Source organism: Euleptes europaea, chromosome 1 (genome assembly GCF_029931775.1).
Source record: "Euleptes europaea isolate rEulEur1 chromosome 1, rEulEur1.hap1, whole genome shotgun sequence".
NCBI lineage: Eukaryota > Metazoa > Chordata > Lepidosauria > Squamata > Sphaerodactylidae > Euleptes > Euleptes europaea.
The window spans coordinates 43236858-43255686 of NC_079312.1; the positions used below are offsets into that span (position 1 = coordinate 43236858).

An 18829-nucleotide genomic window follows, 5' to 3' on the forward strand; every position below is an offset into this window, starting at 1 on the left:
AAAAGAAAGTCGTTTTAAAACGAAGGTTTGGATTTCTCCCCAACCCCTTCTTTCGGATTGCTCCATTTTTTATTTTTTGTTCTTAAAATGCTTTTTTATGAGGCAATTGGGTTTGGGGGGAATCTCCTCCAACAGTGAGCACTGCCATTACAAAACAGCATTTAAAGGGGCGGGACTTGATTTGAGCTTGGAGGCTGCTGGAGCAGAGATTTCCAACAGGAAAGTGTGGGTCCAGCCAGCAATGAACCTCAGGCAAAACTCCCATGCATAAATGACCTGCACATGCTGAATAATGCACTTTCAATCCGGTTTCAATACACTTTGAAGCTGGATTTTACTGTGCGGAACGGCAAAATCAACTTGCAAACTGTCGTTAAAGTGCATTGAAAGTGCATTATCCAGCATGTGCTGAAGTGCCCATCGTCCATTTAATGGGTCGATGCGCCCTCCTTTCAAAGCAATTTCCAGAGGGTGGGGGGAATCCACTAAGATGATGTGTTCTTTTTGAACTTGCAAAACAAAAATTCACAAATGCACCCCCCCCCCTTATGGAATGGAAGGAGGTAGCAATGATGGGTGGAGCTTGCTGTTCTCCTATGAAATGCCTCAACCTCCTTATGGAGACCTATTTCAAATGTGAAGAACCCGAGAGCTTAGTAATATCTAGGCACTGAAGAGTATGTATGGACTTCATGGCTGTCCCACCCACCCCCTTTGGTTTTTAAGCCGGATATCTAGCTCAGTGCAACCCATGTCTGCATAAATATATCCAACACATTTATGCAACACGTGTGCATAAATATATCCAGTGCACAGTACAGGAAAAAAGGACTGCACCAAAGGCAGAGCAAAAAAGGAACAGTGTAGTGGGAAGAAAAATTATTTTTATTCAGTTACACTGCTCCTACTGTTTCGCATACGCTTATTTAAGGAGCTCTTATAAAAATGTAAATTAAAACAAGAAAAAATAAATTGCCATTAAAATCACTTCTATATTTTTCTAACTTATAGTTTAGTTGAAAACTTTCATAAAATTGCTTCAGCTATATAATGACACACTTAATTGTGCGTTTTTCTAACTTGTGGAAGTATGAGCGATCGATATAAATTTTGTCGAAGGCTTTCACGGTCAGAGTTCATTGGTTCTTGTAGGTTATCCGGGCTGTGTAACCGTGGTCTTGGAATTTTCTTTCCTGACGTTTCGCCAGCAGCTGTGGCAGGCATCTTCAGAGTAGTAACACTGAAGGACAGTGTCTCTCAGTGTCAAGTGTGTAGAAAGAGTCAGAGAGGGGTTGGGTTTGAGCTGAGTACTGTCCTGCAGAAGTAATGTGCTAATCATTGTCCTGCAGGACAGTACTCAGCCCAAACCCAACCCCTCTCTGACTCTTCCTACATACTTGACACTGAGAGACACTGTCCTTCAGTGTTACTACTCTGAAGATGCCTGCCACAGCTGCTGGCGAAACGTCAGGAAAGAAAATTCCAAGACCACGGTTACACAGCCCGGATAACCTACAAGAACCAATGATATAAATTTTGTTTTAAGATCTCAGCTTCCATCCATATATGTATGGCCTGTGTGCTGCTCCTTTACTGTACCTGTGCAATACTTGAAACATGGATTTGTGGTTCTGGATACATTTAAGCACTTTTCACATGCTCAGTGTTGACGGTCTTTTACTGCTTTTTAATGGTAATTTTTTCCTGCTTTTATTTGTATTCTTATCGATCCACCTGAAGAACTGTATGCAAAATGCCTCTCAGCCTGGCCTTATGTGGTGGTGTCTACTTGGAAGCAGGTATTAGGCTAGACAAACTGGAAGAAAAACTGCTTCCCTCCAATCCATCAGGAATGGGGGTGGGGAGTACCACTCCAGCTGGAGTGCGTCTTGCTCACTCCAAATCTTTCAGTAGTAACTTGCCCTGGAGTGTTCCTATTGCCTGATCAGTCGTCAATTGAAGGATTTCCCCCCTGAGGCTGCAGACTGAAATGAGGAGGAGAAGGAGAGTTGGTTTTTATACCCTGCTTTTCTCTACCTTTAAGGGATCTCAAAGCAGCTTACAATTGCCTTCCCCCACAACAGACATCTTGTGAGGTAGGCGAGGTTGAGAGAGTTCAGCGGGAACTGTAACTGGCCCAAGGTCAGCCAGCACACATCATGTGTAGGAGTGGGGGAATCAAACCTGGCTCTCCAGATCAGAGTCCACCAACTCCTAACCACTACACCACGTGGGCAGACTTTTTTAACCCTTCCCAATGGAGTCCCTAGGAAGATTATGATGACCGGATGTGTCATGCTATATGCTTCGTCACTATTTTTCTGGTACAATGCTTTGTGTCAGACAGGCTTTCAAGAGGCACCCTGGAGCCTTGAGCATGTGTGTGCACATGTGCATGCAGACGCATGAGGGGTTAACTCTTTCTTATTTCATTCTGAAGTGGCAGGGCTTTAACTCCCTTCCACTGAAACAAACATAAGAAACGTTTTCTAAAAGGTAGCATATTCATCTGTGGCAGATAGTCAGGAGAGCTTTAAAGAAGAATGCCTGAGGTTGCAAGAAAGTCAACGAGGTCCAAAGGCTGGCAGCAGCCAGAGCACTCAGCAATGGTAGGGTTTCCTGGCAACTGGCTTGCCTCTGCCGGTGGTAGCGGGCCTTTGATCTCCGCCAGCAAAAAAAGGTTTTATGCTCCAATAATGCAGCACAGAAAGGATATTAATAATGAAACAGGTGAATGCCTAATTCAACATGCACACACGCAACCTGGAAAGCTGCAATGATGAGTTACGAGCACAGCAGTCAGGAGTAAGCGGAGGAGCTTGAACAGCTTTCCGCTAGGAGCACAACAGCAGCACAGTGGTGGCAGAACCCAACCTGGCCCCTCCCAGTTCCCAACGGAGCAGAGTGCTGGGTTAAGATTTAAAGACCGGAGAACGCAGGCAGAACTCTTCCCCCCTGCCTGCCCTTCTCCACTTCTGGCTTGGCTTGTTTTTAACGTGTTTTTCTCCTGGCTTGGGCTACTTCCACAATCTCAGGTAAAGGTAGTCCCCTGTGCAAGCACCGGGTCATTCCTGACCCATGGGGTGATGTCACATCCCGACCTTTTCTAGGCAGAATGTGTTTACGGGGTGGTTTGCCAGTTCCTTCCCCAGTTACCTACACTTTACCCCCAGCAGCAAGCTGGGTCCTCATTTTACCGACCTCAGAAGGATGGAAGGCTGAGTCAACCTTGAGCCGGCTACCTGAAACCGACTTCCGTCGGGATCAAACTCAGGTTGTGAGCAGAGCTTTTGACTGCAGTACTGCAGCTTACCACTCTGCGCCACGGGGCTCCACAATCTCAAGAGACCCACAAATAATCATTAAAAAGGATAAAGTGGCATAGCCCATTCTGCAAACACACCTACCACTTCTACAGCTTGGTCTAGATAGATAGTAGGTAGCTAGATAGTAGATAGGTAGGTAGGTAGATAGTAGGTAGCTAGATAGTAGATAGGTAGGTAGGTAGGTAGAGAGAGAGAGAGAGAGAGAGCGCCTTAACCTAATATAATCATCACGAGATGCAAGGCCTTTGCTTGCTTGCCAGGTATGTTTCACTCCCCTGTCAATGTGTGTGTGTGGTGGCACCAACTCCTGAGTCCCAATCGTGTGTCATAATTGGGCAGTGCTAAGTCTGATCTAGAAGTAACTTTGTTCTAGTCGGTTGATCTTGGTTCACTTTTAGGGATAGGAAAGAAGCTAGTAGTCTCTTATCTTGTTCAGACAGCAGAATGTGAGGCAAGCTACTCACCTGCTCCATTCTTATGGAAGTTTTCGGGGAAAAGCTAGTAAGAACATAAGAGAGCCAGCGTGGTGTAGTGGTTAAGAGTGGTGGGCTCTAATTTGGAGAACCAGGTTTGAATTCCCACTCCTCCACGTGCAGCCTGCTGGGTGACCTTGGGGTAGTCACAGTTCTTTCAGAATTCTCTCAGCCTCGCCTACCTCACAAGGTGTTTGTTGTGGGGAGGGGAAGGGAAGGACATTGTAAGCTGGTTTGATTCTCCTTAAAAGGTAGAGAAAATCAGTATATAAAAACCAACTCTTGTTCTTCTTCTTTTGTGAGCATTCTGATAATAGTCACCATAATGAAAGAATAATTTTTTGCTCAGGCTCAGAGGCTAAACTATAGCTGTGTTCCTGTGCAGACAGTAGGTAACCAGAAAGGAAAAAAAAACACCCCAAAGGTCTTAAGAACCTTGTATAAATTTAACACCACTCAGAGCACCGCAGGATTCTAAAGATTCCTAGAAGATGCTCAAATCAGTTTGTCCTTGCACACCCAAAGGTACAAATTTGTCTAGCCAACTACGTTAACAGATGGTCTTCTGGCTGTCCACTGGGTATCTCAGTTTAGCTGCTGCTTCAATCCCTAGACACTGACTTGGAGTTCTTGCTGTAGTAGGAAATTCCTGGAGTCCATCGGACAGCAGAAGGACAAGCCCACCAGAATTGTAGATTACCATCTACATGCAACATCAAAGCGAACACAAGAAAGGAACGTTTGCCCTTTCCCTCTCTTCTCTGCTCACCCCAGTTAAGTGGCTGATCGCAGAATCACCGCCAAAGGGTGTCAGGCTGAGAACCGAACAGAAAGATGCTATTTGCATGGAGAGCGACTCCCCCTTTTTGATCACAGCTGCACGCTGCACCTGCTTAAAAATAAAAAAGAGGCAAGAGCTATACAAGCTACATGTCGCCCCTGTAGTCAAAACAGGAGGAAACAGCAGAGAAGTGCTGACTGAAGAGAGATGACATGAATCGCTGACCCCCCCTTCTTCCGCAAGCTGATAGCGAACCGCCTCCTGCCCTGCAACTTCAGAGAAATCAAAGCAGGGACCCGAAGGGAGAGGAGGGAGAGCCTTTCTTCTCTCTCCTCCCTACCTACGGCAAGGTGCGTTGTTCAGACACAGCCTCAAGGAATGGGAACTGCGGCTGAAAAAAAAAAGATGGAATAAACAGTGGGGGGGGGAGGAGAAAGAACTTCAAAGGCAACGGAGGCAGCAGCCGGGAAGAGAGAGCTTAAATCTCCGATTTAAAAGCCGTGTTTTACAGGGCTGCTAAAACATATATAAAGACAAATGTCTGGCATTGTCTCCTCCTGTCTGTCACTCTTTCCAGCCCGCAGGGCAAACCTGCTGTTCCTCCAAGCCTCTACGCTTTATTACACAGCCTCTGTTAACTCGCACAACGCCCTCCATGTGGTTGTGGCTTTTTGGGACTTACTGTGATGACCGGGCTGAGGGCACGTTCAGAATTACTTGTCTATATCAGAGGCATCGTGTTTCAAGGTAGGTGTAAGCAAGAAGAGAAAGAAAAAGGTAAGGCCATTGATACCAATGTAAATTTTAAAACAGAGATGCACACAGGTGGGAACATTAAATTTTCAAAATGTATTTCAACTTCTTCCATCATGGAGCACAATGTGGCTTACAGGAGGTTTCCCATGTTAGCTCCAGATACCTTTGTCTGATATATGACGAAGGGAGCTTTGACTCCAAAAAGCTTATACTCCAAAAATCTAAGGTGCTGCTGGACTCGAACGCAGGGTTTCCCAGGAAGTCTCCTATCCAGATGACGATATCATATGCCTGTTTATCTCCAGCAAGGTTGCCCACCACACCTGTTTTCTAAGACCAACCAGTAGAGGTTAAAGATTCAGGCTAGAGTCTAGGAAAGCTGCCAGGGCTTTGGGGAGTGTCTTCTCACAAGATGCCCTCGTGGGGTTGCAAATGGCATCTTGAACGCCCTTCAGTTTTAAAAGCAATTTGATGTTAAAGCAAGGGAGACTCAAGGGCCTTTTATGCACCGGTGGTTTCCATGGGTGATCACCCCCTGACTACTTCAGGGCTTCTTTTCATTATGCACATCTTTTCCGACCTTTAGAAGTCACTTTGCTCTCTCCCCACATTTTCTGGATTCTGTTTCTGGCGGCATCTGGAAAAGTGGGGGCGCGGGGAGAGAGCAAGGTGACTTCTAAAGGTCGGGAAAGATGTGCATAATGAAAACAAAGACTTGAAGTAGTGTGTGTGTGGGGGAGATGATGGCCATGGAAGCAACTCGTACATAAGAGGCCAAGGAAAACAGTACACATGCTCTTACAATGCTTCGCAAAGTCCCACAGAAACTGAAGATGAACCTAAACAGGACAGAAAAGGTAACAGTACTTCCCAAGGTGATGCCTGCTTTAAATGATTCAGTATTTACTCTATCAAAGAAGGTTCGGAGCAATGGAATTCTCCCAGACCCAGTTTGTAACCAAGAGTTGACTACTGCATTGCATTTTATGTGAGCATCAAATTGGTGCAGAATGCCCCTGCCCAACTCCCCGTCAATGGATGTTGGCTTTTTATTTCTACGAATCATGAAAGTGTTCCTGTGAGTTTGCAATTTCGAAGAACGGCTTGTTCCTGCTCTTCCAGACCCAGCTCAAGCTGCTGATTCTTCCCCTTCATGACCTGAGAACATCAAACCTTGGAGATGGCCTCTCGCTTTCAGAACTCTTTAAACCGGTAAAGGCACTGTTGACTTTACCCTAAGGTAAAGCCATCAAGGGCTACTGGCAGGACCTTTGCAGCAACTTTCCTGAAGCTCTGGAATAGACAAACTCCTTCCTTGTGAATTTTTAAGAGAGCTGCAAGAGCCATTTCTTTGGATGGCCTTTGGAGGCAAGATTTGATGGAAGAGGGGGGCTGCTGTGGGTCTGGTTTTTTCCTTTGCCAATGAATATTATCTCCATTGTTTCAAATATTGCTTTATTTAAATTGGATTTTTATGTACACTGCGTTGGGTTTGGGAAAGGAGGTGTGTAAACAACTCCCTGCTCACTCCCAGAATAGCAGACTAGAAGATCAATGGGGAGGGAAGTGTAACTGATGAGAAAACTTCTACCTCTCATTTAGTTACTTTATTGATAGCCCACCTTCCCCCCACCAGTGGGCACCCAAAGCAGTTCACATTGTTATCCTCTCCTCCACTTTATCTTCTCAAAAACCCTGTGAGGTAAGTTAGGCCGAGAGTGTGTGACTGGCTCAAGGTCACCCAGCACGCTTCCATGGTGGAATGGTGATACAGCCCTGGGTGTCCCCGATCCTGAGTGGTGCAGTGGTTAAGAGCGGTGGTTTGGAGTGGTGGACTCTGATCTGGAGAACCGGGTTTGATTCCCCACTCCTCCACATGAGTGGCAGACTCTAATCTGGTGAACTGGATTTGTTTCCCCACTCCTACACATGAAACTAGTTGGGTGACCTTGGGCTAGTCAGAGCTCTCTCAGCCCCACCTACCTCACAGGGTGTCTGTTGTGGGGAAGGGAAGGTGATTGTAAGCCGGTTGGATTCTTCCTTCAGTGGTAGAGAAAGTCGGCATATAAAAACCAACTGTTCTTCTTCATCCCTGTCTGACACTCTAACCACTATTCCACGCTGGCTCCTACCTGTTGATTTTCAGGAGCTGCACAGAGGATCTCTTTCACTATCTCATTTAACATGTCAGGCAAGCTCAAACAGAAAAAAACAGATTAATCTGTGAGCTGCCTGCTCCTAGAAACTGTAGTTTGCAGATCTCTGGAGAAATTCCTGGGGACCTAAGGGATTTAAATAGTCAGCTTGCTTTCTGCAGAGGCCTCTAGTGTGTCTTCATTATGCTGAAAAGCCGTTGCAGAAGCCTTTAGCAAATAGCCCGGGCATTAGACCTACTTCATCCTTAAGCTCAAGGAAGCTGACTGGAGCCCAGCTGAAAGGGTAGATTAAGAAAACTAATTAACTAACTTATTTGGTATGCTGAGGCAACCTTCTTTTGTAGACTTTTCTCCCAGGCCGTCTGAATGTGGGTTGAAACCAACAATCGGGAAAACGTATTATTAATAAAACTTGCGCTCATTGAAACAGGATCTGGATTGTTTCAATGTAATGTTCCTGTGCAGAGCCAGTGTTCATACAGATACTTCAGACAAAAAGGGACTATGCCATTAAGGTCTTGGTCTATTTTCCAAACACATCTGGTTGATAATTGTTAGGGAAGCTCAACTGGTCTAAATGGACCTTTGATTTCAACAAGCGAGATGATCCCTTGGTTCTTAATTCTACATATCATAAGTCTTAATCTCATTAATAAAGCAATGTAAAGGTAGTCCCCTGTACATGGGTCCCCTGACCCATGGGGTGACGTCACATCACGAGGTTTACTAGGCAGACTGTGTTTACGGGGTGGCTTGCCATTGCCTTCCCCAGTCATCCACACTTTACCCCCAGAAAGCTGGGTACTCATTTTACTGACCTTGGAAGGATGAGTCAACCTTGAGCCGGCCACCTGAAACTGACTTCTGTTGGGATTGAATTCAGGTTGTGAGCAAAACTTTGACTGCAATACTGCAGTTTACCACTCCACGCCACAGGGCTCCTAATAACAGCGCATTCCTGAGATGCACCAGCAGCCATGCCAAAAGGCCATAGGAGGCCGGCAATGGCGCACTCTGGCACAAAGGCCCACACCGCCGGCGCCCAGAAGGTGCACGCCGGCGTGAGTGGCCCCAGCGCCTGCGTGCAGACTGGCCACCACGGCAGCAGCACTGGGCCCGGCCACTGCCGGAGCCTCCTGCCAGCATCCAGCTGCCAACACAGGCTGTGGCGGAGAGCCGGGAGGCATTCTGGCGCCCTGGGAGGCGTTCCCAGGATGTAACGGCACCCCGGGAGGTGTTCCCAGGGCGTTCCGGAGTTAGCCGGGGCCAACATTAGTCGGCCTCCTGAGCCATTTCAGCTCCGGAACGCCCTTTTGTTGTTGTTGAGATACCCCCCCATGCAACCCTCATAGGGTTGCACTTTTTTTTTGCGCCCCATAGGGTTGCACATTTTTTTTTTGCGCCGGGTAGAAACCTCCTCAGGAGGCAACACGGATAGTTTGCCTCCTAAGCCCAGCGCAGGCATTCCTCTCAGGAATGCGCTGTTAGGCAATGTATGTGACAATATTTCAGGAAGCAGTTTAGTTTGCTATTACCTATTCTAAATACCAAGCAAAGGAAGCTTGCCTAAGAAGCCAGCAGGAATAAATCCAGAAATTCTATTAGAATATTAGGGGGCTTTTGAAAAAGTATTTATCTTCTCTGGCAAAAGGAGTTTAAAAGGTTTGCCCAAAACATGTTCCCAGAATTTTACGTACATTACAGAGGTCATTTCCTTCCAGAAGCAAACAAAAAAGGCTTTCAGCATAAAAAGGTAAACTTTGAAAGGAACTGAAGTTAAATGTGTCTTGGACTACAAAGAGAAACTAGTAAGGAAAGGACTTAAGACATCTCCTCAGCCATCATATAAATCAGTGCCAATGCTAGAAACACAGGTGATTTAAAGCAGTCTTAGATGTCGAACACCTTTTTGCTTGTCAAGAAAGATGTGGGATCCTCACATTTAGGTGAAAGAAGCTATTTTCAGGCACCCCACCCCTACCAATCCACAAAAGCTGGCAGGATAACACACTGGTGACTGTGGGTATCACTAGGGTGCTCCACAGCAAATGTGTACACTATGGAAATGTATGCACACCACTGACCACTACCAGATTTCCAAGAACATGCCTGTGTTAATTCTAGCCTCGAGCTTTATTTATGCCAAATAACCAAAACAAAAAATCCCCCCCCCCACTCCGAGATATGAGCTGAACAACAGAAAGACTGCCATACAACTGTGCAGGCAGCAGAATTGCCCTTATGGCTGGCACTTGTACTCAAGTCCTTCAAGAACACAGGTTGCTTCCAGTCAGCTGAATGCAGAACTTCCTACGGTACTTTTTCAGCTCGACATCCTGATTGGGCTTCCCCGTTCATTGCCTGGAGATGCTCTTTGCATGTATTCGCCTGCTCTGGCCAAGTAGCATGGTGCTGGCTGAGACAGGCCCAGGAAGGTGGGGGGGGGGACACCTCACTTACCCTTGTAACCCCCCTCCCCACACAGCTTCCTTATTCCTTTCTCCCGGCAGCCCCAATATACTCATAGAATCATAGAGTTGGAAGGGACCACCAGGGCCATCAAGTCCAACCCCCTGCACAATGCAGGAAATTCACAACTACCTCCCACACACACACACAGTGACCCCTACTCCATGCCCAGAATATGGCCAAGGTGCCCTCCCTCTCATGAACTGCCTAAGGTCACAGAATCAGCATTGCTGACAGGTGGCCATCTAGCCTCTTCTTAAAAACCTCCAGGAAAGGAGAGCTTACCACCTCCCGAGGAAGCCTGTTCCACTGAGGAATCGCTCTGTTAGAAAATTCTTCCTAATGTCTAGACGGAAACTCTTTTGATTTAATTTCAACCTATTGGTTCTGGTCTGACCTTCTTGGGCAACAGAAAACAACTCGGCACCCTCCTCTATATGCCATCCCCTCAAGTAGTTGAACATGGTTATCATATCCCCACTCAGTCTTCTCCTCTTCAGGCTAAACATACCCAGCTCCTTCAACCTTTCCTCATCTTCATCTTTCCTGGCTTCCTTCTTTCCTTTCCACCCACCTGTTAACCTACCTTTTGTCTGCTGCCCTATCTTCAGCTACATTTATTATTTATTTACTTCATTTATATCCTGCCTTTCTCCTCAATGGGGACCCCAAACCAGCCAACATCTTTCTCCTCTTCTCCATTTTATCCTCACAATAACCCAGTGAGGTCGTTTAGGCTGAGTGGGTGTGACTGGCCCAAAATTACCCAGTGAGCTTCTACAACAGAGTAGAGATTTGAACCTGGACCTCCTAGATCCCAGTCTGAAACTTCAACTACTACACTTTCATGTGGTGGCTGCTGTTGAACAGTAACGAACAGCTGGGCCTGGGTGAGTCATGCAAGTCAGGTAGAAGCAAGTTGCCCAAAAGCTGCTGCCAGACCTAGCTCTGAGCAGTCATCCATCAGAAGTCAAAACAGCTCTAGAAAGGGCCCTCCCCCTGCCTTTTACTAACACAAACCAAGGCTTGAAGGCTAGTAATACAGTTGTGGTTGCCTCACAAAGGTAACTGAGGGCATTCATTTCTTAAAGCTATAGGAACTGCTTTTTTACTTGGGGTTTAACACCCCAATGTATTTTTAAGATTTCAGATTTTTCTTCAAATCTGGGGTGTTTTTGAGTTTGGAGCTGTGAACAGATGAGACAGATGTTTCTACAAACTTTGGATTTAAGTATGCACAGGTCTTAGATAAGAATTAGATCTATTGATTCAACCTTTGTTGCAATAAATTCAGTGTCTAAATTCAGTGTCATACATGATCCCATTCATCTCCAGTATAGTTTTTACCCTAGCAATCACCTTGTCAGAAAGGTCAGGCTGAATGAGTTTGGCTTGGGATTTCAACCTGGGTAATCTTGTTCAGCCCTAACCTGGATGGCCCAGGCTAGCCTGATCTCGTCAGATCTCAGAAGCTAAGCAGGGTCAGCCCTGGTTAGTATTTGGATGGGAGACCACCAAGGAATACCAGGGTTGCTGTGCAGAGGAAGGCACTGGCAAACCACCTCTGTTAGTCTCTTGCCATGAAAACCCCAAAAAAGGGTCGCCATAAGTCGACTGCGACTTGATGGCACTTTAGACACACACAATCTTGTTCAACAAGCCTCGGTCACACTGGCAGTGCAATCCTAAACAGAGTTACCCCCTTCTAAGTCCATTGAAGTTAATGAGCTTAGAAGGTGTAACTCTTGTTTAGGATGACACTGAGGGTTTCATGTGCAATCCAGTGCAAAGTAGAATCCCAGATACACAACTGCCTAAAGGCATGCATGGGCCAAGAATTGTAATATGACAGATGAAACATGAGCACAGAGGTGTCATTAAAGGGAACTCTCAATAATATAAAGGTAACAATGGCTTCTCTCAGTCAGAGGCTTTAAAAACTAGCCTACCCCTGGCCACAGGGCCGAAGACTGAATAAAGGACAAGCTTAACACGGCATGTCTGCTCTGAGGCATAAACAGATGCGCCGCTAACATCCTGAAAGTGCTGCCAGCTACAGCGATGCTCTGCTTGTAAGCTGTGCTAAGAGGGAATTACAATAATTGAGCCTTTGGGTCATGAAGAGCTGAGCTGCTGTTGCAAAGTCATCACAGGGTAAAGCCAAAAGCCCTCGTGGCTTGCACAACTATATCCAGAGCATATTTTTCCAGTCACAGGCAAGCCAGCAGTCTGGGACAGCTGTGAAAATGACACAGCCTGAAGCATCACCAAGGGTGCACACTCAACATGATTTAATGAAGATCAGGAAGCCACACATTGGTCCCTCTACACTCAGAGTGAATAAAAAGTAGATGCTTCAGATTTCTTACATTCAGCTGTGCAGGTGCGCACACAGAACAGACTCCAAATCTGTTTTATACCGTTGCATGTAAGGAGCCAATATGAAGTCACTGTTCTGGATTCATACAAAAAAAGCATGTACTTTTAAGGCATACAGCCTGACTCTAAGACTGAAGGATGTGGAAGTACAAGGGGGCCCAATGTGACCAAGAAGAAGAGTTGGTTTTTATATCCCAATTTTCTCTATCTTTTTCAAAGCACCTTCCCTTCCTTTCCCCACAACAGACACCTTGTGAGGTAGGTGGGGCTGAGAGAGCTCAGACAGAACTGTGACTAGTCCAAGGTCACCCAGCAGGGTTCATGTGCAGGAGTGGGGAAACCAGCCCGATCCACCAGATTTAGAGTCCAATGCTCTTAACCACTACACCACGCTGGCTCTCACTCAACTAGATGGTCCAACACAGAAACACACAAATTAGGAGTAATTACTGGATATTATGGGTTCTTCAGAGTGGGGCTGTGCCTTAGTGATAGAGCAGCCACTTTGCTTGCAGAAGACCTCCAGTTCAAATCCTGGTAAACTATGAGGGGCTTCCCTTGAACAGAGTATGAAAACTTTTAAGAGGGGCAAGGCACAACTACAACGCACCAAGAGTATAAAAGCCAGCCCTCTGCTGACTGCAGTGGCCCAGGTTTGCTTCCAGGCTTGAAAGATCACCCATTTTAATCTGCCTGAGCTTAGAAATCAAGGTCTTGTTCTGAAGATGGGTCAGCAGGATACAGCAAGAGAGCTTTTTAACCGGCCATGTCTAGGTTACGGAACTCCCTTTCCCAGAAGATACTTGGACCATCAGTTCAGGCCTTCCAAAGCACACTGAAGATAGTTTTATTCTAGAACAGGGGTGCCACACATAAGGCCTGTGGGACGGATTTGGCCCCTTGAGACCTCTTATCTGGCCCACAAGCCAGCCGAGGCAGCCACCCCACCCCTTGATCTAGGCTGGCGAGTCATGGCCCGGCCCAACCAAGTGACATTTATGTCCAGCCCTCATAACAATTGAGTTTGACAACTTCTGTTCTAGAAAGTCTTTGATGAGGTTTTGCCTGCTTCTCTGTTTTAACCAATGCTCTATTAAGTTTTTTAAACCCTTCTCTATCCATTTCAAACTGATGGCAGCATTTACCGTGTTTAACGATATACTTTGCTGCTGCTTTTATAGGATATGACTATTGGAGGGACTTAACGTATCTTATGCAATTTTAATTTTTCATTGTGAACTGCCTTGGCTGATCTTACTGGGCAGAAAAGAGTTCGTGAATGTGCCGAGACAGCCCTCAGCCCCGGCTGTCCAGCGCCATCCCAGCCCACAGGGAACCCCGGTGGCGCGGCGGGACCAGGAAGCAAACAGGAGCCAGGGGCAACGTAGACTGAGAACGGCGCAGGAGAGCCGGACGGCCCCACCCCGGGAGGAAACACCATGGAGCATGAAGGGCAGCGCGGGGGCGGCAGGCCGCGAGGGTGTGGCCACGCGGCTTTGACGCTCAACTGTAGATCCGCGGAACAGCTGAGAGGCGAGTGGGCCCGCCCCGGGCGCGGCCACGCCTGCGCCGGGCAGGGGCAGCGTCCTGAGATGCTGGGGGAGAGGGGAAGGCTGATTGGCTCTTGGACGGGGGCGGGTTGGAGCAAAGGGGGCGGGGACGGGCATGAGGGGGATAAAAACAGCCAAGGGAGCTGAGGCCGAGGAGGTGCAGAGTCAGAGGTCCTATCGCTGGCAACCGACAGCAGCGTGGCCCTGGCGTCTTCTGAGGGAGAGGGTGACTCAGACTCTCCCTCAGAATGGTCTGAGGCCGAGGAGGCCCCCTTGGCTCGACCCTTCCAGCTCTCTGAAGAGAAGAGGGTGGTTCCCCCAGAGGCGGCCAGCCCTACAGTGAAAATAAACACCTATCTCCTTCTTTTCCAGGGCAAGTTCTCCTTCCCCCTTCCCCCGCAAAGCAGCCCAAAATACCCCCTGAACTGCTGCTCCTGGAGGACATGAGAAAGAAGTTGGAGGGCTGCCCCAGGGGCAGGGAATTGCACATGTGGATCTTTTGACAGGATCTAACCCAGGCTGTCCAGCCTCAGGACTTAATAATTATAGTGAAGGGGCTTCTGTGCTAGCAAATACAAAAAATGAGATAGGACTTTAAAAGGCAAGCATGAAAATTTAATTCAGCAGCCTGGTATACTTTCAAGGAAGACGTCAATGTCACTGAACACCCACTGACCCTTCCCACTGATTTATGTAGCTGATCTGGATTGCCCGAGGCTAGCCTGTTCTTGTCAGATCTCAGAACCTAAGCAGGGTCTTCCCTGGTTAGCAGTTGGATGAGCAACCTCCAAGGAATAGCAGGGTCATGATGTGAAGGCAAGCAATAGCAAACCACCTCTGTTAGTCTCTTGCCTTGAAAACCCTATGGCAGGAGCATCAAACTCTAGGGGAGGGGCTGTGGCTCAGTGGTACAGCATCCACTTGGCATGCAGAAGGTCCCAGGTTCAATCCCCAGCATCTCCCGTTAAAGGGACTAGGCAGGTAGGCAATGTGAAAGACTCCTGCCTGAGACACTGGAGAGCTGCTGCCAGTCTGAGTGGACAATACTGACTGTAATGCACCAAGGGTCTGATTCAGTATAAGGCAGCTTCATGTGGCAGTACAGTACCCATAGGGAAAGGAAGATTAACATCTGCTCCTGGACAATGAGAGATGAGGGAATATAAATTCCTTGGGGGGGGGGATCAGGTAATTTGAAATCACTTTTAAAAGACACCAAAAAAGAAATTTTCGTTTTTTCACCACCAACAGTCTTACTGATCCTCTTAGCTCTGAAGAACTAAAAAGCAAGCCTCCACCCCCTCATTCATTTCATAAATAATAATATTCCTGCCTTCATTTGTAGGTTAGGCCTTCAATTCCGACTGCTGATATTTCTGGATAATGAGAGGTGAGGAAATATAAATCCCTTGGGTGGGGGGTATCAGGTCATTTGAAATCACTCAAAAAAGACATCAAAAGAAATATTCATGCTTTCACCACCTGCAGTCTTACTGATCCTCTTGGCCCTGAAGAACCGAAAAGCAAGCCTCCGTCCCCTCATTTGTTTCATAAATAATAATATTCCTGCCTTCATTTGTAGGTTGGGCCTTCAATTCCCTGACCTCTGGTATTCCTACGTAAGTGAGGAGAAGGCCATCGAACAACAAAATATTAAGTGCCTAAACAGTTGATTCCTTTTTCTGTAACAGATTTTCACTATTCCCTTAGAGGCATTTGAATGTTTGACCCCCCCCCCAAATTAATTTATTTTATTGTGAAAATGAAAGCAGCAACAAGGCCGACGGCAGGAAACTTGCTTAGCAGGAGGATCAAGTGAAGCAGCGACATGCCGAATGACCTCAGGGGTTAAAGATGTAATTTTCCATCTGGCCGCATCTGGCTTTTCTACACAAAATGTTGACAACACCTGCCGAGATTCGAGGAAGAGCCACCTCCGCTGCTTTCTGCACATTTGCTGCAAACTGGGAAAGCCCATTAACTGCCTCTTCCTTTTATGTTCTGCAGATTCATGCAATATGCCTCACCCGCCCATAATTGCTGAAGCACATACAAACAGAAAGTTTTATGTGGATTGTATATATGGGACTAATTAAAGAAATAACTATTAGAAAATGACTGGGTGTGCAGTATTTGCTTTACGCTGCAACATATGCTGAATCCAACACCGCCAATGGCTTTAAGTGAACAAGAAGGAGCCTTCAGACTGGAAGTAATTATTCAGGGGGGAAATTTTGTTTCAGTTAACCTGACTTAGTTTTCCACTTGCTTGCTGGATAAAACATGCTAAAAATTGCTTTCATTGAAAGAGCCAGATATTTAGAACTTACTTGGCTTTTTGAATCCAAATGCAGTAATCTGTGATGTAGAGATCATTGAGAATGTATGCAGGATCATTTTCTCGAAAAATCTTGTGAATATCTAAAAGACACTTCAAAACTGCACTTTTGCCTGTAAGAGAAGGGAAAACTTGTTAGTGCTCTGCAAATGTCCCTGTAATTTTCCTACCTAACCATGTGAATGAAGTTTGCAGAAAGCCTTATTAATAGCATATTGCTAAACTGTCAGATTGCTTAAAAATGAGAGAAATGATGGTCGGTTGGGTTTATCAGTAATTAATACTTCCAGTTCCTACATACTACAGACATCTGTCACTCAAACCCTCTCAAGTTGCCTCCAGATGCAGCATGTGAAAGAAACTGGCGTATCATACCATAAATGAAGAAACCTGCTACCATGTAAATGAAGAAACCTGCTACCATGTAAAACAGCAGAGTTTCAGTTCACACAAATTTTGAGATCTCTGAAATCCATACAAAGGAATGTACAGAATCTGAAACAGTCTTTCAGAAATTGATCCCAGGCTACATCCAGATATAATTTGTAAACGATAAATTTCCGCAATGGGGACCTTCAAAAATGTGCACAACTCCTTCTGGGTGGCTTACCAATACAGTAATTTTCCTACCTAACTGCAGGAAAATTACAAGAGCCAGTGTGGTGTAGTGGTTAAGAGCAGTGGTTTGGAGCGGTGCAGTCTGATCTGGAAAACCGGGTTAGATTCCCCACTCCTCCACATGAGCGGCGGAGGCTAATCTGGTGAACTGGATTTTTTTCCCCACTCCTACACACGAAGCCAGATGGGCAAGTCATGCTCTCTCAGCCTCACCTACCTCACAGGGTGTCTGTTGTGGGGAGGGGAAGGGAAAGGTGATTGTAAGCCGGTTTGGTTCTGCCTTAAGTGGTAGAGAAAGTCGGCATATAAAAATCAACTCTTCTTCTTCCTCTTCTTCTTCTACCACACCAGGTTTCAGAAAGAAGAGACTGAGCATAGGGGAATGCCTGCAAAGTGAGCAACTGGAGACAGAAGGCTGTGTATGCTCCAAAAAAAAAAAAAACCCCTTCCAGTTTGGAAGCCCAGGTGAAGAAAAGCCTCTATGTGGATGATTAAGAAAGGTAAGATGGTAGTATTTTGGGGAGGGGTGAAGATCAGGAATAGGCCACCAGCTTTTTATGTTGTCTCCCTCCTTTCTTCCTCCATAGAAAACCATATGTTGCCACAACATTTTAACTGGGCCAGCTAGAGTTTGCTGAGGAAGAGGAAGTGAATCGGAGCACATCAAGGAAGAGAAGGGAGTGCAGACAGCCAAGCCATGGTTTGGCCATTATGTGCAAACCAAACTTTCATCTAGTGTGTTTGCTTTTTAAAAAGTTTTACATTTCAGATTACCTAGTTAGATAAAAATATCCCATTTCCTGTAATGTAACAACAAGACTGTCATTTGGCAGATTATTGCTATTACTGGCAGAATGCCCTCTCAAAGGGATATTGGAAAAGGCCCAGTTTCAGAGATACATTAAGCAGATTTTTTTAAAGTCCCAGTTCTATGCTCCAACCCCTTCCAACATGAGATTTCTAGTTGATTTTTTTCTTCTGTAAAAAACAGTGTCCTAAAAAGCTTGCCATTCTGAGAGAACACATAAATATGTGATTTGTCAATGTAAGAAATATTGTAAAAAGGGAATAGCAGCTTCTACAGAGTCTTGTTCTTCCCCATTACCCCATTCCCGAACATGGTGAGAATATGGAACAGCAAGAGACAGATCAAACGCTTCCAGTATGCAACTCGAAACTCCCCCTGCTGTCCAAGATTTTACGAGCAGCGTCTCACGTCTCTGGCTGAAAAGGTAAAGAGTTTGCAGAAAAGGGAACAGAAAACTGCACACTGCTACTCTTATGTCAGTGAGAGAAAACATGCAAGAAACTGCAACCTAGACCATGGAAGAATTCTTCAACAAATGTCTGGCTTCAACAAGAGTTTTTTAGGGGCAGGGTGAAGTGGGGATGAAGGCAAGGGCTTTGTTCCCCCCCCCCCATTCAAGCTAGCTGGATTGCTCTTGTGCCAGGCTGTAGCAGTGCTCGGGAGGAAAACAACTCTGCTATCTTGTTCAGCTGAGGACTTCTCTCTCTGTCTCTCCCAGGCCGGAAGGAGTGGGAAGGTGGGTAAATGCCCGTGGCCGGCAGCAGCTTACTTTCAGTGAGGCAGCAAAGACCCCTGTGCGGTGGCTGCAGCTGCTGCCAAAACATCTTTTTAAAAACCTGCACAGTTACTCACATCTCCAATGGAGCTACCTGGCCCTGGCCAGTTTCTAAAAACACTCAGTGGGCACCAGGAAAGGCTTCAGCGCTCACTGTTTTGGGGACCCCTGCTATATGCAAACCTTTTGTATTTATGTATCTGTATTGGTTTATACCCTGCTTTTCTTCCCACTGGAGACTCAAAGCAGGTCACCACATTGTTCTCTCCTCCTCCATTTTCTCATAATAGTAATCCTGTGAGGTAAATTGGGCTGAGTGTGTGTAACTGGCCCAAAGTCACCCAGCAAACTTCCATGGCAGACCAGGGGATTCAAAACGGGGGTGTCCCAGATTCTAGTC

The 18829-nt window shown here is 46.3% G+C and overlaps 1 protein-coding gene across 1 annotated transcript in view; it reads right to left on the minus strand.

Annotated features, from left to right (window-relative positions):
* The window catches only part of SHQ1 (SHQ1, H/ACA ribonucleoprotein assembly factor), a 73491-nt gene that overhangs the window by 20132 nt on the left and 34530 nt on the right, over window positions 1–18829 (minus strand). Inside the window, exon 10 of the mRNA XM_056846744.1 lies at window positions 16221–16341. Within this exon, the coding sequence (XP_056702722.1) occupies window positions 16221–16341 (121 nt within the window). The remainder of the gene's footprint in view (window positions 1–16220; window positions 16342–18829) is intronic.